Source organism: Lagenorhynchus albirostris, chromosome 5 (assembly GCF_949774975.1).
Source record: "Lagenorhynchus albirostris chromosome 5, mLagAlb1.1, whole genome shotgun sequence".
Taxonomy (NCBI): Eukaryota; Metazoa; Chordata; class Mammalia; order Artiodactyla; family Delphinidae; genus Lagenorhynchus; species Lagenorhynchus albirostris.
This window is the reverse complement of record NC_083099.1, coordinates 117854934-117876036: the sequence shown is the minus strand read 5'-3', so window position 1 is coordinate 117876036 and position 21103 is coordinate 117854934. Positions and strand designations below refer to the sequence as shown.

At 34.5% G+C, this 21103-nt stretch overlaps 1 protein-coding gene across 4 annotated transcripts in view; it reads right to left on the bottom strand.

Annotated features, from left to right (window-relative positions):
• The window catches only part of USP25 (ubiquitin specific peptidase 25), a 138594-nt gene that overhangs the window by 46151 nt on the left and 71340 nt on the right, over window positions 1-21103 (bottom strand). For all 4 annotated transcript variants that reach the window (XM_060150761.1, XM_060150760.1, XM_060150763.1 and 1 more), the window contains exons 9-14: window positions 14692-14765; window positions 10493-10641; window positions 5045-5172; window positions 4601-4696; window positions 3259-3420; window positions 2414-2640 (exon numbers count right to left, since the gene is read on the bottom strand). In XM_060150761.1, the coding sequence (XP_060006744.1) occupies window positions 2414-2640; window positions 3259-3420; window positions 4601-4696; window positions 5045-5172; window positions 10493-10641; window positions 14692-14765 (836 nt within the window). The remainder of the gene's footprint in view (window positions 1-2413; window positions 2641-3258; window positions 3421-4600; window positions 4697-5044; window positions 5173-10492; window positions 10642-14691; window positions 14766-21103) is intronic.

Genomic DNA, 21103 nt, shown 5'->3' with positions numbered 1-21103 from the left:
CACCAACTGAAATAAAGTTATGAGACTCCCATTACTCATTATTTCTACTTCCAGTAGAAATCTATCCTACAAAATTATTTAGAGGTAGGGATGTTTCACAGTTATATTGCCTATAATTGTTTTTTAAAAAGTGGAGACAACCTTAATATTTGTCAATAGGGAAATGGTTAAATTATAGTATAACCACACTATACTATGAAGCTGTTAAACAGAATCAGGAAAAAAACACCAAAGACTACAAAAGAAAATTAGGAACTTTAGACTAGGGAAAGGCCTTTTACAGCTTGCGAGAAAATCCAGTAACCATAAATGAAAAGACTCCCTCCCCCAATTTAAGAAAATCTATTATTATAGAAAGAAAACAAAAGCCAACATAAAGAAAATCAAATGACAAACTGGAAAAATATTATCTGCAGCATACACTACAGGCAACAGGTTAACACCCATAACATTAAAGTTTCTATTAAGCAGTAAGAGAAAGACAAATAGTTCAATATAAAAAATGGGCAAAGGTCACCAATTTAGAGAAAAATAGAATTTCACTCATAATTAATGAAATGCAAATCAAGACACTGAAATACCATTTTCATTTCAACTATCAGACTACCACAAATTAAAAAGTGCCCAGAGCTAGGGAGAGTACTGGGAAACAGGTTCTCTCATACAAAATTACTGGGAATGTAAACTGCCTCATTGTTTTGGGAGGGAAATTTTTAAATAGTCAAAATGTTAAGTATATACACTTTGGATCAGAAATGGCATTTTTAATATACTCAACTCACAAAGTATGCTAATATGTATGCGGAAGGCCAGCTTTATTGGTAGTTAGTAACAACATAAAAATTGAATAAATTATATCATATTCATATACTGGAATACTACGTAATAGTTTAAAAAATAATGCTAACAGCAAATATCATCAGGGATAAAAGAGAGAAAACAAATATTCCAAGGAAAATCTTTAATACCTGATGCATAGTATTATAGGTCCAAAACCTTATGACATGTCTCTCAAGTTCCTCTAACTTAAAATGGCCAGAAGTGGACTCATCATATTCCTACTTCCTCCCCCAAGGTGAGGGCCTGCTCCCCACCAGTTTGCTCATTTCCAAAGTGCATTCCATCTATGTAGTTATACATATCACTATGAACAACTAAGGGAATCATCCCTGATCCTCCCCCCCCTTCCCTCTTGTCAATGACCCACATCAAAGAATATACCAAATTCATTTCTTTCCTCCCTCAATGCTACGACCTTGGTGTCAAAAGTTCTTAGCTTTCAGCCTTCTGAATGTAATCTTATGAAAACAAACACAATCTGCCAAGTCCACTAGAAAATTATCCAACACCTAGCACAGTATTCAGGAAAAACTATGTGCTTAATTAATGTTTACTAATGATTTCAAATACAAAAAATTTCCTTATATATGAAAAATACTAAGGAAAATCTTTAGTTACTAATGCTAACTGTTAGTTACCACCACACCCTATTTACTCCCTTTTAAATACAGACTGCTCTTTATTTCCATATTGTCTATAAAGCATCTAGTTGGGCATTTAAAATCTAACAAGTGATATTGTTTAGTACAAGTCCAACCTTTTGGTATAAAAAGAGTAACTCCTAGATGTTTTTTCATAGATCAATAAAATTAGGATAAAATTAGGGAGCAATAATAGGTTATTATATTTTGACATGCAAGAAAAATTATGATAAAACTACCATAAAATATTAATATCACTTCATTTTAAGAAAAAGGAGATTTTAACAACAGTAAAGTAGGATAAAAGTAAAGGAGATAACTTCAGAATAAAGGAGAGTTCCTTCCAAGGATGGACAGATGGCAACTTAACACTAACACACACACACACACCACAGAGCACTGTCCTTATTTTTTTGATTTTACTACATCCAGTTAAAACTCGTTATAGACTGGCACTGAGCTAATAGATCATATTTGGAAACCTACTAGAGAAGACTGAATATTAAAATTCACATTTCTAATTCTTCAACCTAAAGAAAATATTGTATCATTTGAACTCACTGCACAAACATCAAGGGAGGTACATAACTGATTAAGTACAAAATCTGATGCTGTATGATGTTTCACCAATGGAGTACCTGTGAATACCAGTTTGATATAAATTGAGAGCACTAAACCAGAAAATCAGACCATCTGTTAGGTCATTAATTAGCTAAGTAATACAGGGAAAATCTTTTGGTCTCTCTAAACCTGATATTAAGATCATAAAAAAGGAAGCCAAACTAGTTTATCTTATAGAAAACACTTTGTAGGGGAAAAAAACCTTTATTAATATTTACACATGAAACCCATAATCCATAGGTGACTTCCCTTCTCAATTCTAACATTAATCATGTCCATCTGAGGTAGAGTAGCTATGAGAAACTTCTTACCTCTGGTGTCATTTTCTATTTCTGTCCTCCAGCGATGTAAACAGCTTTCTAGCACAGACAGTTCCTCTTCTGTTATGTGCCTTGGTGCTGGATGCATGGGCAAATCTGGAGGTATCCGAGACTGAGTGAATGGTTTGTGTATTACTGATCTCGACGAAATGGCAACTATTGATGCGGGTGATGTGCTTGGCAGTTCTGAAGAAGGAGCTCCCTGCTGGTCTGTTGTGCTGTATTTTTAAAGTACAGAATATTCATTATTAAACTTTTCAAGTTGAAGCTCTGGACGATGATTATGTGCCAATCAAACAGCATTAAATTGGCTTATAATTTCAAAAAGAAAAAGTTTTCTTAAAAAAACCCCCAGAAATATGTGGATTAATCTAATAACCTAATGAGATTCTTAATATGTGGAACTACATTACTATAAAATTGGGGCTTTATAGTAGAAATGGCTTAATCATATTTATTTATACAAAGCTTACATATACCAGAATTATAAAACCTTCCCTTGCTAATACTTAGCAGCTCACATTACAGAAAATTTTCTAATTTAACAGTAGTATTTTCATGGATGAAAGGTTGATACATATAACATACAACCTGAAGTATAATTCTGAATGGAAAAAAGTATGATGAAAATTTCAATCCACAACCATAAAATCCATTGAAACAATGAAATAAGAAAGCCCCCAGAAGCATACAACCTTCTAAGTGAATGTCATCTTTTTAGAGTTCACTAAAATAAATCACAACATGCATTTTATAAAACCGTCTTTAAAGGCATCAATTATGTTATTACGTAATACAGTAACACAGCTGTCTCTTCTATCAAGAAAACTTTTTACCTTGGTAATGTCTGTGATGGTACAGAACCACTAGATGGGGAACTAGCATCAATATCATCAACAGGAGAAGTGCAAACAGGTTTACTTGAGGCAAATTCCAACGCATACTGCAGAACATCCACCAAGGGGAATCGTTTGGGACCCGAACCATAGCTTAAATACCTGTTAACCATAAAATGTATGAATGCTTTCATTTGTGTATAAAGCACATTTGTTTTTTTTTCCAATAATTGTTATAAAACATAATAAAAACACTTCAATAAATATTCCTCAACAATGAAATTAATTTTGCTTTCAAATGAAGATGGTAAAACTAAATATACACTCAAGAAATAAATTAAATGTTCTCCAAAGGAACACAAAACCAAAGCTGATTAAGACTGAATGTGTGTATACACTGTTATAAATTTTAGATGCTGCTCTAAGATGTAACCCAACAGTAAAATGAAAACTGACATTTCCATCTCCTGAGACTTTTATTTTTAGATCTGTTATCTGGTCTCAAGATGGTGACTAACATTATCCTCCCACCGTTTATGTCTGACTATTTTTCAATATGATTACTGATACCTTTTAAGAATTAAAACTATTGAAAAATAACATTATTTTGTATAAAAAGTTTTAGGCTATTAACTTTCAAATTAATACTAAAACAAGGGAATACAGATTAGATCAGAAGTTGCAAACTGGGATCTTTCAGACCACATTTCAGCCTGTAGACTTTTGTCTCAACTACAGAATATTTCATACTCTAGATTCTGGCTTCTTCTGGAAACAATGCGAAGCTACAGACAATAGGAAGATGATGTTCACGCGTGGCACCGCCTACTAGTGCGGATAGCAGCCACCCTCTCTCCACAGGGATGTGCTCTCTGACTCCCTTTGCCCACCAGCTCACACTTGACTTGCTTCCCTTCTTTATAAAGCCTCCATGAGCCTCTCGTAGGCATCTGAGTTTGTATCTTCTGTGTTAAGGAGAAACACTCAGTTACCGTTAGTTTTAAGGGAAATCTCAAGAGTAATATTTAGTCTCAGACAAGAAGAAATCTCAATCATAGACTAGTTTAACTTTACATCTATTTTTAGTACCATGCGTATTACCTCTTTATGGTAGGAATATTTAATTTTAAACAATAAAATCATCTTCTAATGCCAACTATGAATTATTTTAGTCTCTAACGAAACTCAAGCCTAAACTATTCAAGAAAAATATCAATCCAGAATGATTATTTACTCCTAGAATCACAAATCATTCAAAGCAAATTTTAAATTAAAGCTCTAGACAGTCACTAAAAATATGACTTCCTATAGTTAGCTCATAATTTCACTGAAGTTTCAATACCTTTCAAGTCTCTGTTGTAATACTGTGAGGTAATCTTTTAGTCTCTTGATCTCTTCCCTCTTAATTCTTGTTATTTCTCTGTTTCTATGCATGTATCTTATCAGGAAAAAGAAATACAGCAATTATCAGTATTTGCAAATACAGAAGTAGACACAATATTAAGTCTAGCCATCATCACAGAAGATCAACTCATCCAAAATTTTATAATAAAATATCATACAGACAATACAAATTAGTAGTTTTCCTTATAACATTATTCCCAGTAACTATCCTTTTCTAAATAAAAAGGGAACTCCATTTTCCTTGACAAATGGTATTAGATACGTTACGCAAAAAGTAAAAATTATTTTAAGGAAATTAAGCAAAATTTTCTCTAAGCACAATAAGTCTTCACTGGATACTGAACTGTTTCAAAACTAAGTCATGCTGTATACCAAACCATACCTGTCCAGATATAAAACTTGAGGAAATTCCAATTTGTTGTGAATTTTTTCTGGTCTTCCCAATGCCTGATTAAATTCAAATCTTGACAATTCAAACGTTAACACAGGTGGTAGTTCAGTAAACCAATGCTGAAATAAAACAGTAACAAAACCCCTTAATATCACCTTTTTGTTTTCTCCATTGCAATTTTAGGCACAGGATGTTAGTTAGCAGTGGCATTTTTATATGCATCATAATAATGCTAACATGACAAATAACTGATTGGGTATGCAATTTAGTTAAAACTCAACTTCCTCCTAAAAGTTTTTCACACCTTTTGAAAATTCCAATGGGGTAACACACAACCAGGAAAGAGAAAAATCTTCTAATGACTCTCCTTCTTCAATGATTAATTCTTTACATTAGAGTTTCTAACCCAAAGAGAAAGACACTGAATAAAAGCATGGCTTAGTATCTCAAGTTTTCTGGCTTCTTCAATATTATGTCACAATTACTACCAGGAATGGCACATATACTTAATACAATCAACCACATGGTCAAACACCTGTGACAAAGTAACATGTAAGAGGTAGTACACTAAAGAAAAAAAATATTTTATAGCATAAATGATCACAATTCTCATGCTAAAACTAGAAACTGATACTTTCCTGTTTTAAATTTAATGTTCCCACTGGAATTTTGACAAATTTGAGAAAAAGATTTATCACTAGGAAACACAGTTTATACTGATGATAACTACATTTAATATTTTAAAAAATGACTAGTGCTTAAAGAATTGAATGCCTCACTGCTATGAGGCACTTCCTCCACACACTTTGGCAACTGTTCAGTTAAGCGTGAAATGCAACAAAACTTCAAAATTATTTCAATAAACAGATTCAAGCTTTACATAAACCTTATTTATTTAAAGAGAAAGAAAAAGGAAAAAACTTGTGAATTAACAAATAAAGAAGTATAAATTAATGTAACAAGTATTTCTGAAGTGCTTATTTTAAGCCATGCAATGTACTTCTGTAAAAAGAAACTTGCATACTATATTGTGTATGGTATTTTCAAGTGCCACAAAATGTCACCACATAAATGTCAATAAGTTAAGAGTATGCTAATTTAAATTCAAACATTCAAGAAAAAGAAAAGCAGAAATTGCACATGTGGCAAACTGAATGTGATCTTGAAAGTTGCTACTTTTCTGTAAATAAAATCAATAAAAATAAATGGTTATTAAAAACTATTTCTCCCTCCCAAAATGCTAATGATTACCTGAATTGAGATTTCCTGAGTTGGATTTGGTTTACCTTTTACTAAAAGTTGAAGTTTAAGGAATTTGCTTTATGGATATTACCTGAAACTGACTAGGGAAAGTTATGGAAGATCTAATATTAGAAACATCTCTTAAGTTTTAAAATTTCTTGAGCAAAGTTTGCTTATTTGCTTTGTTCTCCCATGGCACTGGAAAGAATTTTTTTTAGTTAAGCTTTAATCCACACCTAAAATTACTATTAAGAATTAAAATATGCCCCACACATATCACAAGGAAAACGTCTGATGCCTTAGGATGATATTCTCTATTCCATTTTATAATACTCAAACAAGTAGATTTCAAGTACTATTACCTTCATTTTTTTGCAATGCTTTAAATGTTACTATTTAAAATTAAATCTAAGTATTAACTTTAAATAGTTAACATACTTTAATTCACGGGAACCTACAATGGCCAGCAGAAATGAAATGACCCAAATTGGTGGTATGCTTCTCTGTAAACCATAAATAGTCCAGGAAATAGGTTCCATATCATATGAAAGAATGTTCATAATATATTATGTAATATGTCTCTGTATCGATCTGTTTCCTCCAACAGCAGTGACAGTTTTTTCCTACTACAGGAGTGGAAGGATTTCACTTTTTCATTATCATGCTGATCAGGACAAGAGATAGCCACACCATTCCCTAAATTCATTTACAAAAATACTATGGGTATGTCTAGCTCTGTGATTTTTAGATCATAAGTACAGCAGTACATAAGTAGAATTTCAAATAATATAAACCAATGAGACTTTTTTCTTTCAAAATATTTTTCCATTCAGTAAAACTCTATACTTTATCCCTAATCTAACCAGTATGCCATGCTGTGAGACATAGGTCATTAAAGGTAAAAATGATGCTTATTTATATTCTCCATATCTCAAAACACATATCATTATGATTACTATTATTATTACTACATTATAAAATGAACTGACAGGGGTAATAGATTTCTGCGGTTAATGAAAAAAGAACTTAGATAATCAGCAATGGCAACAGCAGTACTCCTGAATTTACTGTAAATATAAATCTGACCTGTTAAAATATTTTCTAGAGAGAATGTGGCCATTTTTATGAGTAAATAGCTGATTTTTCTATTAATATGTTTTAACTACCTTGCTTTTGGAAGATTACATGAATATGGGGGGTGGCGGGGGAGGAACAAGAAAAAACAGACCTATCATTGCAAATTCCCCACAGAACACCAAACAAAGCTAGGATATAAACTAAGCATGAGAAGAGAAAACTTGCAATTCCAATTCAAAAATTAGTTTCAGTCATTTAATTGCCTTCACTCCTTTGCCCTATATATTTCCTATATAATATCTCCATATATCTAATATAGTACACATAGGTATTATTTCTATAACTTAGTTTTTTAATTAAAGCTCTGTAAAATTTCTCTCAGCACTTTGATTATAACTTGGTACAACTTTGTGAAGGGAAATTTGGCAGTACTTACATTTTTAAATGAGTATGCCCTGTGACCTAAAGATTCCACTTCTAACTATCCTTCATTCCTAAGTGCTCAAGGGTATTTACAGGAAGACATTCTTTGAAATAATTCTTTGTCCAACTACTGTCTCACAGAAGAATTACAACAATTTTATTTTATAAATACGGGCTACAGTGATACTATGCAGGTTCTAAATAGAATGATGTAAAGCTATATACTGACATGGAAGGATGCTCACAATATACTGCTAAGTAAAAAAATGCAAGTTTCAGGACAGTATGAACAGACAAATACAATATTTATATGTGCATAGCAATCGTCTAAAAGGATGTACATCATACTATTAGTAGTGAATACCCACACCAGAAGTGAGGTGTTTACTCTTTGAAATTCTTTCTCTCCAACAGGCAATCAAAAAATAGCTCCAGGTTTCTTGGAGAGTATAACTCATTTACAATTGGCACACCATTTAATTAAAATTTATGATTTAGAAATATATCTTACATATAATCATTTTTAATTTATTCAGTTGCCTCTTGGTAGTCATTACAGAAATGTAAACTCTTACAGCCCACTGGATGTTTTAACATAAGCAATTCTGGAGACTAGAGATCTTCCTATATTAGTTGGCCCCAGCTATTTCAGAAAAAAAAAAAAACAGATGTTTTCTATATCAAAGTAAAATCAATAATTTTTATTAAATAATAGTGTAAGAGATAAAAGGTATTAACATCGGGGATTATGCCAATTTTGTTTAGAAACAAGCCTAAAATGCTACTCATTGGTCTTTATAGAGAAACAAAATAGCTTTCCTGAAGCACATAATAAGACTATAATTTAAGGGTGCTACTAAACACTTTTAACATATTCTGCTCTAGTCGGTGAGAGTCACTTAAACCAGGCTGAATTATTATTGAAACTACTGTGTTCAGCAAATCTAGGCAACTGGTACTAGGAATCACAGGTAATCAAATTTGCTATTATTGAGACTGCTTAGAAACTGAATTCAGAGATGACAACAAACCACTGTGTATCTTAGGTTAGATGGGAAAACCTAGGCAGAAATTATATATTGTGGTATAGGGCATTCAGAGTATGAAGCCAAAGACAGAGGACAAACTAGATTTTTTAAAAAATAAATAATGACAATCAGAGTCAATGTAAGAAAAACATTTTTAAAAGCTAGGAATATGTGAGAAAGATTATTTACCAATTATTAAATTATTTACCAATAAAACATAGTGTGTTTCATTTATAAGCTACTTTGACAATGTGAGGAAAATGCCATCCCTTTTTTCCCTGCCCAAACCCATCATTCTTTTGTTTAATAGGAAACAGATTGCACTTCATGGGGCTCTGCAAACCTGTTCCATTTTGGGATCCTTGGAAAGTCCCAATCTTTACAGATTTGTTTCCCAATCAATAAAATAAATATGCTTAATTTAAGTATTCTTAATTAAAGGTCTATATCAGAGTCATCTGTGGAGCTCTGGTGGCCATATACCATACCCCTACCCTAGATTCTGATTCGATAGCTTTGAAGTGAGGTGTAGATATCTGTTGAGAATCACTGAAATAGATGCTCTATGATGTAGAGAGAAAAACTATTTCAAATATTTTCTCTCTCTCAAAAAAACAGCCAAAACATAGTAAATATTATTTATTTCCTTTTTTGTTTGAGTGAGGGAAGAAAAGGAAATGAGGATGGCGATAGAATTATCTTTTTAAAAAAGCATACAACTCAAATAAAAGCAATTTATTCTGAAAAATACAAGAACCTAGTCCCTTTTTAGATAAACAGAGATGCCATCACTTAATATTTATTAAGTACCTATTCAGAATAAAGACCTTGGCAACTTTTTTAATATGACTGAGACATTTCATTCAGTCAGTCAATATGTATTATGTAATTTTATCTGCAGTCACCACACTGCCCTACGGATACAGTAGTGAATGGCACAGATGAAGACCCCCACCCTCATGCACGGAGTTTACATCTAGACAGCTATCAGCAATTGCTTAATGATGACTGATTTTGGCGCACATAATCAGTCCTTTATCTTTTACTCTATTATTCTAGAAGAATATATGGATGGAAGGATATACAGATGGAGCTAGAGAGATGAATTGAGAGATGGAGATAGGTTATTAGACAGAGACCAGTGGAGACAGATAAATAGGTTTGTAATATATTTTTTTAATTCTTTCTTTCTTGAGAAAGCAAGTTTTTTCATCTGCTCTTCAGGCAATCACACAGTAATTTTACAAGAAAAGGAGTGTGGTGTTGCCTACTTGGGTGTGGACATATTCCAACAATATTTGAGGTAAGTAACATATGTCTATATAAAATTCCACTCTAACATCAGTGTTTTTCTTCCTTACTTCCAGGACTAGCATGCTGTAATGGCCAGCACCATGACTGAAAAGTCTTAAAAGACTGAACAGTGTCCTAAAGGAGGATTTTAACATCAAATTTTGAGAAAAATTTTAAATGAAAATTTAACTTAGATTATAGAGTATATTGACTCTGCAGGTTTCCCAAATATGCATAAATTATCATAATTAAATCCAAATACATTTTCTGAGTATTCTCTCAATTATTAGTAGCTATATCCTTAGAGCTTTAAATTGCACTTCACAACATTTTAAGAAAGACCTGAAGGAAAGGGGAATAAAGATGCTAAACTCACCTCTTGGCCGGACTTTCCTGAATTTTCCGAATGTAAAGACTCAATTTCTCCTTCAATCATGGCAGCTTCTAGGCACTCATGTAGATCTTTGAATCCATTGACCTGAAGTGGGTACTGACCAAACATTTCAGTATTTTCAAATTTTTTACCTATAAGAGGGGGGAAATTAATATTCCTCAATATGGCCTTTTAGCTACTAAAAGTAAATAGATGTATACAGTAATTATCTCCTGAACCTGAAAACTATAACTGTTTATGCTCCAGACAGTAGTAGTTGGTATAATTTTCCTATTGGTTTGTACCTGTACATATGTATATTCACATCCAGCTATGCTATAGATATTACACACCCCTATGTGTGTATGTAATTATATACATGCATATGTAAGTACATATTATGTATATATGTATATAAACATACATATTTATATATATATATATATATATATGTTTATTCTTTAAAAAAGTACCTTCTAAGGGTAAGAGAGTGTGCTAACATTGAGAATATATATAGCAGTGCACAAAAGAGATATGGTCTCTGAGCCGAGGAAACTCCTATCCTCTTCTGGAAAAAGACATTATACACATTAATTGTACATATAATTATGAACAAACAATTGTTTATAATTACAGATATTATAAAAGGGGTGGTGAGACAGAGTGCTGTGAGAAGGTATAAAAACGGGGAACAAACCTAGTCTTTAGGGCTGGAGGGTGAAGCAGGGAAAACTTCCATAGCAAAATGACATTTATGCTGAGACTGTAAAGGTGAATGGGAGTTGGCCAGGCCAGAACGTCGGGGAGCCAGAGTATTCTTGGCCAAGCAACAGCACACGCAAAGACTTTCAGGCTGCAAAGAACTTGGCATGTTTTAACGAATTAAGGGAAGGAAAGTATAGCTTAAGGGAGCAAGACGGAGATGACAATGAAGAGTTAGGTGAGGGATCAAAATCAAATTCTTAACGAAGTCTAGTAGCCCTTGTTGAGAATTTTTTTCCAGTATATTCTGAATATAATGGAAAGTTACTAAATAATTAAATCTAGGAATAAGAGGCTCTGATTTATATCTCTGAAACATCCTTATGGTTTCTGTGTTAAGTGAGTGATAGACTGTCAGGAGACTATTATAGAATCTATCTAAAAATAAAGGTAGCATTGAATAGGGTGTTAGTAAAAGTGTATAAAAACAGATGAAATGACATACACACATTTATAAATATATACAAAAGGGAGCACCGATAGGACTTGACTGAATGGCTCATAGGCAGGATGGGGAACAGAAGAGAAAGGAAGGTATCAAGAATGATACTCAGATTTTTAGCATGAACAACTGAATTGATTTTTATGTACTGAAAGGGGCACCAGTGAAGGAAGAGTAGAGGATTTTTTTTTTTTTTACTTTTGTTTTAAGGCAGCAGGGAAAATCATTGGTTTCAAATGGCCCATAAGATTTCAAGTTGAAAAGAGGTGGACATAAATAAGTCTGTAACTAAGACTGGTGTGAAGCTATAAATTGGAGAATTGCTAGCTTATTGATAGCAGGAAATCAAGGAAGTGAATGACACTGCCCAAGGAATTATCTGACAGGAAGAGGAAGAGGACCTAAGCTGATTCCCAAGGATCTCCTACCTTTAGATACAGGAAGAACTATAAATATAACTCATAAGAAGTACCCACAGAGGCATGAGAAAGCCAAGATAATATGGTGTGATAGAAGCCAGAGAAGTGTTTTTAAGGAAAGAGTGGGGAAAAGGGGGAGAAGGAGAGAGTGGAGTCAACAGTATTAATAGTTGATAAGAATTCAATAAGAACTGAGAGGGATCCGATGGACTAACACACATGTAAGAAATCAATAACCTTAAAAAGCCCCTTTGAGAAGAGGTCTGGGGACAGAAAATGAAAGTGGGACAGGTAGAATAATTGGAGAGATAGCAGGTGAAAACAAACTCCTCACTTTAAAGGAGCTTATTTCTGAATACGATTGACTGAAAAAGAGCATGTGAAGGGAGATTTTTTTTTAATTTTAAAGATGTGAAACACCAGAGCATGTCTAAATATTGATGAGAAAGACACAGTGAAAGGAAGAAGCTACAGATACAGAAAAAAAGCAAGATAATGGACAGAATAAGGCCTGAGTGAAAACATGAAAGGATGAGATTCTGAGCACATGTAATGAATAGCCATTGATATTAGACTAAATAATTCCTCTATTACCTGGAGGGACAAATAAAAGAATGTGGTAGAGGTTGGAATGGATCCAAGTTGGGAAGCCTGAAGCTCATATATATGAGGAACTCACTTTTAAGAACTATGATAAAAAAGTTATAAGCAAAAAATTAGATTCAGAGCCTTAGCGAGGACCCATAGTTAGGCTTCATTAACTTCATGGTAAATCCATGAAATTTGAGTTAAGATCTTTCTCAGAAAATGAAGAGACAAAGAAATTAGATTAGAGGTAGAAAAACTGGAAATAGTTATTGCAGAAAATGGGAAAGAAGACAGTGATTAAACAAAACAAAGATGACTGCCAGGTAGGATTACAGGCTTGGGACCAGTAAAGCTTCGAGTCACTACAACTTTATGATCCATTACAGTTAGCTCATTTGAGTGACTTTCTCCTAGCAATGGTCAGCTTCTCAGTACATGCAGAGAGAAGAGGAATAATAGTTCCATGAGGGTCAGAGACTAGCCAGAGAGGTGGTGCCAGAAGGGAATGAGGGGAAAGAGTTTTAGAAATGTATAAGGATGATCATAATGGACAAGGAAGGAAGTAAAGCAAAGACTGAGAAGAATAGAACGGAGGGGTCAACGGCCTAGAAATTCTAGAAGAGTTGAAGAAGTTTTGCAATAGAGTACTTTAGTAAACAAACTGAAAATCACCCCTAATTGAGAGTCACTAGTCTAAAAAAAGGCATTAAGAAGATATATGTAAAAATAATAAAGTGTTCTAAAATAAATTGTTAACAAAGCAAACACATAGTTCACTTGGAAATGTATTAAAATCACATTTATGCAGCACAGTAGCCTTTAAACAACTCACCAAAACCAAGTACAAAGACTTCACTGACTGAGAAATTTTAATAATCACTTTTAAGAATCCAGATAATATAGGTAGAAGTGCTCATGAGAAGTATTACAAATAGTGCCCAGTCACAACCTGATTAGAGCTCCTCTTCTGCTATATACAGTGTTCTACTTCAGATAAAAACTGGTATGATAGTGTGGACATCCCAAATTGGAATACAATGCACTATATAAAATATTCCACTATTTATATAATGAATATTTAGCATTTGAGGCAAACAAAATGTACTAACACCTCAATATAACCTTTAGGATGTCTGATTAAATCCTGAGTTAGTGTCTCCCTTTTTCCAAATCTCAAATATAAAACTACATTCAAACAAAACTTCATGGGACTCCATCACTTAAGATCCTGAAGAAAAATTAATTTCCCAAATTTTATACTCTGGGTGATTTGGGTGAACTTTCAAAAGTTGATGTATAGGGTCATTTGGGAATAACAATTTTTCAAAAATGTATGCTTTGGGACTTAGTAATATTATTACTTGAAGTATATATTATGAGTCAGTTCCCTGCCCTTGTTAGGAAAACCAAAGAGTAACTGGTGAGGCCTGGATTTTACATAACAGGAATAGTATCACTCAACTGATTTTTCAGAAGACAGAGTACAACTCTTTCTTGAAAACTATATTCTGAAGAATTTTATAATCACCCCCAAAATGGAAACCCTGCAATACCCTATGCTAAATTGCTAAGTACAGCTTTCAACATGCATAGACTTGAAACCCTCAAAAACAGTGACCATCATACATCATACCAAGCCCAGTATTAAACTCCAATATTATTTTTAAAAGATCCACCAATTGCCCCATTAATCCCTGTATCCTAACAATTCACAGTATCACAGAACCCGTCCCAGGCAAAGAACATCAGGACAACATTAACTAAGTACCAAGTAGCATATGACAATATACTCTGTACTTTCCTTTACAGGCACTCAATTCTTTGCTTTTTATATAAATGATTAGCAGTAGCAATGCAGCAGAAACTACTAGACAGAGAAAGTCAAATTAAAATTAAAAACCATTCCACAAATAAAGTCACTATCATGACAAAGGAGCTAAAAGCTAATAATATCTCAATTGTAATGAAAAAGTAAACATGTGTAACTATACCTTCAAGCACTCCCACGGCTAGGAATCTTCCATAGAACAACTCTACCATGGGGTTCTTTGGCTTCTCTTCATCCCTAAAAATCACATTAAAAATATAAATGTGGTTATAATTCTTAATTTTTAGAACTGTAAATAATAGAGAAAACATTAAAAGAACAATAATACATGCCAAGACAATAACATTTATGTGGTTATCATGTGTTTGGCACTGCGACTTAGTGTTGGGCCAAGGTACTTAAATTTATTTTCCGTTTCTTCACCTGTCAACTGAGGATAGTAATAGTAATGGAACTCACAAGGTTGTTGTAAGGGTTAAAATGAATTACTATGTGGGACCTCTTATAAGAAGACCTGAGTAGAGTCTGTATTCAGGAAGTGCCTGATCCTTCCATTATCATTTCGACCTTGAACTTTTAGTCTGTACAATACATGCTTATCTGGACTTGTTGGGAAGGAGGGAAAGCCACTTTTAATCAAAATAAATTTCTATAAAATTTCAATAAGTCATTTCCCACATTTACCTAGAAGAATGAACACTAGCCATCAGCAGTGAAGGAGAAAAACACCAGCTTCAACCCAGGTAGCTAAAGAGAAACTCCATAAAGTTTCATGTTGCTGGTAAAATTAGTCATCTGTGAATTTTCCAAATTCTTTAACATATAAATTTGTTCTTTTTCTTTTTTGCTTGAAGCAAATAGAAACTAACAATTTTAAACTTTTTTTTAACGCTTTGTACCGTGTGGTCTAAAAACACAAAGTTTATTTTGGCCTTGCTATATAAAAGTATGTTGTGTCCACAACTGCAGAGAGACTTTTTCTTCATAAATTTTGTGTTTAAATTAGTAAAACTGATTTATTTTAAAAAAGAGAGAAGGACACTATCTGTCTCTTGATGTATGTGTTACATTCACCCTCATTTAAACCATAAAATAATTGGTGGGAAGTACTTCACTTAATCTCTGGAACAATCCTATGAGGTAGTGTGGTGGTCATCAGTGCTATTCAAAGAGATTTCTGTCCGTCTACTTTTAGGTACATAGTAAGAAGCACTTTCCCATTTACTTTTTATTGAAATTTGAAAAAAATCTGAACTGTGATAAAATACACACAATATAAAATTACCATCTTAACCATTTTTAAGTTTACAGTTCGGCAGTGTTAAGTATATTCACACTGTTGTACAACCAACTTCCAGAACTATTTTTCATCTTGAGAAACTGATTAAACAACTCCACATTCCTCCCTCCCACCAGGCCCTGGCAACCACCATCCTAACTTTCTGTTTCTTTGAGTTTGACAACTATTGACACATCATATAAGTGACATACAGTGTTTATCTTTTTGTGACTGGCTAATTTCACTTAGCATCATGTCTTCAAGGTTCATCCATGTTGTAGTATGTATCAGAGTTTCCTTACTTGTTAAGGATATTCCATTGTATGTGTATAACACATTTGTATTTCCATTCATCCATGGACACATCAGTTGCTTTCACCCTGCTATCAATTCTTTTGGATATAAATTCAGCAGTAGAATTGCTGGATCATGTGGTTAATTCTTGTTTTTTTCATCTTTATAGATACAATTGACCAACAAAACTGTAAGGTATTTAAAGTACAATGTGAAGATCTGACATATGTATACACTGTGAAAGGATTCCCTCCATCAAATAATTATATTAGTATTAATTTTTTGAGGAACCACCATGTTTTCCACAGCAGCTGCACCGTTTTACATTCCCATCAACAGTGCACAAAAGTTTCAATTTTTTCACATCTTCATCAACACATGTTATTTTCTGTTTTGTTTTGGTTTTGGTTTGGTGAGGGTTTTTTTGGTTTTTGTTTTTTGATAGCAGCCATCCTAATGGGTATGAGGTGTTCCCATTAACTTTGAAGTTAAGTAAACCACATGACTTGCTCTGCACAACAAAATGTGAGTGGAAGTAATGTGTGCCATTTCTGGGCTGTAACTTTGAGAGCCAATATACTTTCCACTGATGTGGTGATCCCAGAATCCTGTGATGAGATGAAGCCTCTGTCAGTGTAAGGCCCTGTCAATGGATGTGCAGAGCCCGTTGCTCACACTCATTGGGCATAGCTAAGGCTATGACATAAACCTCTGAAGTTTGGGGGATGTTGCCACAGGATTATCTAGCCCACCCTAAATGGCAGCAGGTGGCACTCTTACCTCTATTGCACTGGTAATAAAACTGTAGACTACGCTAAGTCACTTGCCCAAATTCACACAACTAGTAAGTGCTCAAACTGAAAAGCAAACTCAAGTCTGCCTCTAAAACCTATGAATCCTCCCACTATGCATACTTAATCTCTGGGCATTTTAACTCTATGAAAACAGTTTATTTCACACCTTATTTTTTACACTGTGACTTGAGACTGATATGGGGGAGAGGAAGAATCCAAAGATTGTCTCTCTTAATGTAAAAGTCTATGAATCTTTAGACATAAATATTAGTATATCCATTTCCACAGGTCATATTTCCATGTAGAAAAGCAACATTCCTGGTTTCTCTCCTTACTGTCACATACATACTGCATAGAAAGAGCAGTGACATACCAGGTTGGTGACTTTGGCTGAAGAAACTGGGTAAGAGCTGCTCGACTAATTCTGAATTCTCTTTCCAAATCTTCGTATCTGAATTTTGGTCTGCTCTCCACTGACTTGTGGTATGCACACTGACCTTCCCTAAGGAGTCAGACAGACCAATCTTCTAGAAATTGTTTACCCTGTCCTTCTTTGCAACCTCTCAGAGGTCGTACTCTTTACTGTGCATTTAAGCTTTGAACATCAGGGACTAACACTGTGGTTATCAACAGAAATGTAAGGAACCCAAGTGAAGAGCAATTTAAAAGACGTGAGACTTCTATTGATATAACAAAAATGATATACCCACCACTTGCATGAAGAAAAGCTAGATTGACACAAATAGCAAAGGGCAAAAGAAATCACTAAAGAAAACCTGTATCAGGGACACTTTAGCCTTGGGAATTAGGTCAACACAGAAAGAGTTCAGAGATCTAGGGCAACTGATAGAGTAACCTACTCAGTGCTTCCCAATCTTTTTAATGTCAATGGCACACAGATAATATATGCAGAGAACTCTGGAATAAAACCACATGTTTTCTCATGATCACAGAAACAGGATCAATACCTCCACATACCTATAATCTGGCTTACCATGGCACAACAACTGGAAAGCTCTGTTCTAGATAGGCAGAGCATAGTGGTTCAAAAAGTTTTAGCTTGGGGCTTCCCTGGTGGCGCAGTGGTTGAGAGTCCGCCTGCCGATGCAGGGGACATGGGTTCGTGCCCCGGTCCGGGAGGATCCCACATGCCGCGGAGCGGCTGGGCCTGTGAGCCATGGCCGCTGAGCATGTGCGTCCGGGGCCTGTGCTCCGTGGAGGGAGAGGCCACAACGGTGAGAGGCCCACGTACCGCAAAAAAAAAAAAAAAAAAATTTAGCTCCATAAACAGTAAAGAAAAAACAAAACTACTGAGAAATGAATGAGGAGAAGGACATATTTCAAATAAGACAATTTTAGATGAAATGGGAAAGTTCTAGTTTCTTTTAAAACAGTTTTAGGAAACGGGGAAAGAACTTGTTAGTTACTAGATCAGAAAAGTTGACACTGGGACCCAAAGAAATTTTTCAAAAGTAAATGAGTAATAAGGAAAGATCTCCAAAATCAGAAAAGAATGATCCTTTCAGAAATAACCAGGATTCAGGAAACAGTCAAGTGGCAGTCTTCTAAGGCTAGAGATAAAAAGTAATCAGGGAGTTGTGTTGCAGATAGGTTACTATATGAGCTGCTTATAGAAAATCTGGATAGATTTGAGGAGGAACTAGGGATTTCAGGGTAAAACGTTCAAAGAATTACTGAGAGAACTTCAAAGAGACTCAGTAATCATTGATGAGGATATAGATATTGTTCACATTCTGAGGAAACAAGCTCAATAAATTTTGGGGGTTGGAACTCTAAGGAAAAGTACAAGGAACGTGAGTTTTACTAAAGAGGAGCCAGGGTGGACAATCATAGATCAAGTCCACACATGGGCTGTCTGCTGGTCTGACAGGACAGAACCCTGGTGGAATTCTGCAACACAAAAGAGGTGAAGGTGGACAATGCATGTTTGAACAATAAATTACTTGGGCATACTCCTAAGTCATATTTCACTAGCTCTCATTATGAGGGCCCTATCAAGAAAATACAGAGGAACATGTTAGACAAAAACAAATTTATAGGTCAGAATACAAAGTCAAAAGAAGAAAAAGAGAAGATACTCGTCCACCAAACACAGCTGGTCCTGAATGAGGTAGAAGCTAAGAAGCAGGTTAAACTATTAAAAATTCAGCCAAGCCTTCCTTAAAGAAGAATGAAAAAAACGTCTATGTAACTGAACCTTAAAGGGCTATCCCGCCCAGAAAAAAAAAAGTAGCAGAAAGAAACAGAGTCAAGTCCTAGAACTTTCAAAAGCTGAGGAAAGAGCATATCATAGAGATGATGATCTTCACTGGATGCTGGAACTCAGGTTTCAAAAGCATCAACAGCAGAGTCAGTTTAGCAATCTGATAGGGAGATTTACAAATGAACCTAACATGAAGAGAAGAAAGAAACTACCTAGAAAGCATGTTTTACAGGCCTAAACAATCCCATACCAATGCAATGGCAACAACCACTGGGCACAGAAATATGTTATTAGAAAGAGCTTACATTCAATGCAGCACTGAGGGCCAGAAAACTGAAGCTCGTTAAGAAAAATGTAACTTAAGAGTTTTGGTGGACAGAAAAGAAGGGCACCTGATCAGAGCTGTTAGCATCATAAACTTCTAAACATGTCAAGAAGGAAGCGGCTTTGTTCAATGCCACATTCTCAAGACAGTTTCCAACAGTAGAATTTTTTCCCTCAGATACTATAGATTTAGCACCATAATCTCGAGAGATTTCTTCCAACGTAAGTTTATAAGTAGTTGTCTAAGACCAATTGGCCCTTAATGACAGGCATCTTGGCAGAACTAAAACCATGATGATTGCCTCCATTTATGACATTATCCAGATTTTCTGCTACAGTCTTTAGCAACAATAACTTGAGTCTGGATTGTACTAAGATCTAGGAATATTATAGCTGGACTGAAAGTTAAAGGGCTGAAGTTGTGTTTTGTTTCAAAATTTCAAAAGTAAGAGATCAATGTTAATCATGTGTCCTAATAATCCTTCAAAATCTAAAATTAGAGTATATGAAATTCAACATTTGAAGGACTGAAAGAACTACACACATACAAGTGAAAGAGAATACAGGCTTCACCTGAAGAACCTCAACTCAATTCAGGCCCAGAATTCAACTCAATTCAGGCCTGTAGTGTAAAGGCTGAACAAACTCAGAAAGTCAAAAATGATTTCTTTTTTGTTAGACTGCAACGAAAGGGCAAAAGAATCTGACTTTCAAGTATAATTTGTTTGGATTTTTCCTTAAAAGATCAAGTAGATATAATTTGGAAACTTATTTTTCCCCTGAGAATTTGAGAACAAATGAGGAGGGCTATATAAAATTTTAGAAGCATCTCCTAGTTGCTAACAATATATAATTAGAATATTTTTACTTTAATTCAATCTCATTGCAGACTACGTCATTATGCCTTTTTTGGACAATAAGCCTGGCCATAATTTTAAAATAGAAAAAGAAATGATACATCTAACTAAGAAACTAAAACACCTGTACTCAGAAAACTAGGAAACTGATGAAAGAAACTGCAGACATAAACAAATGGAAATATATATGGTGCTCATGGATTGAAAGAATTAGTATTGTTAAAATGATCATACTACCCAAAGCAATCTACAGATTCAATGTATCTCTATAAAAATACCAAAGGCAGTTTTCACAACACTAGAACAAATAATTCTAAAATTTGTATGGAAACACAAAAGACCCTGAATACACAAAACAATCTTGAGAAAAAAGAGCAAAACCAAAAGTATCAAGCTGCCCCTAGTAACCCAGCTGGAACCGGTCTGAGGTGGCGCAGGGCCTGTGAGTTTGGTTTTAAGTGCCTGGTGGGAAAGCACATGTAAGTGCAACTCCTTTCTCGGAATGAGAAAATTATTGCTCAGAAAGGCACAACTTGTCTAAGTTTACACAGCTAGTTGGCAGATTGGCTAGGACTTGGTTTTTGTCATCAAAGTCAGTGCTCTTTAAGCTATCTAGGAGCAGACAAGATGGCCGAGAAGAAGGACCTGAGCTAGCCGTGTCTCACACAAACACCAAAATCACAACTACCTGCTGAACAACCATTGACAAAAAATGACTGAAACCAACCAAAAAAGGATACTCTAGTTCCAAAGACAAGGAAGAAGCCACAATGAGAAAGTAGGAGGGGCGTATTCGTGATCAA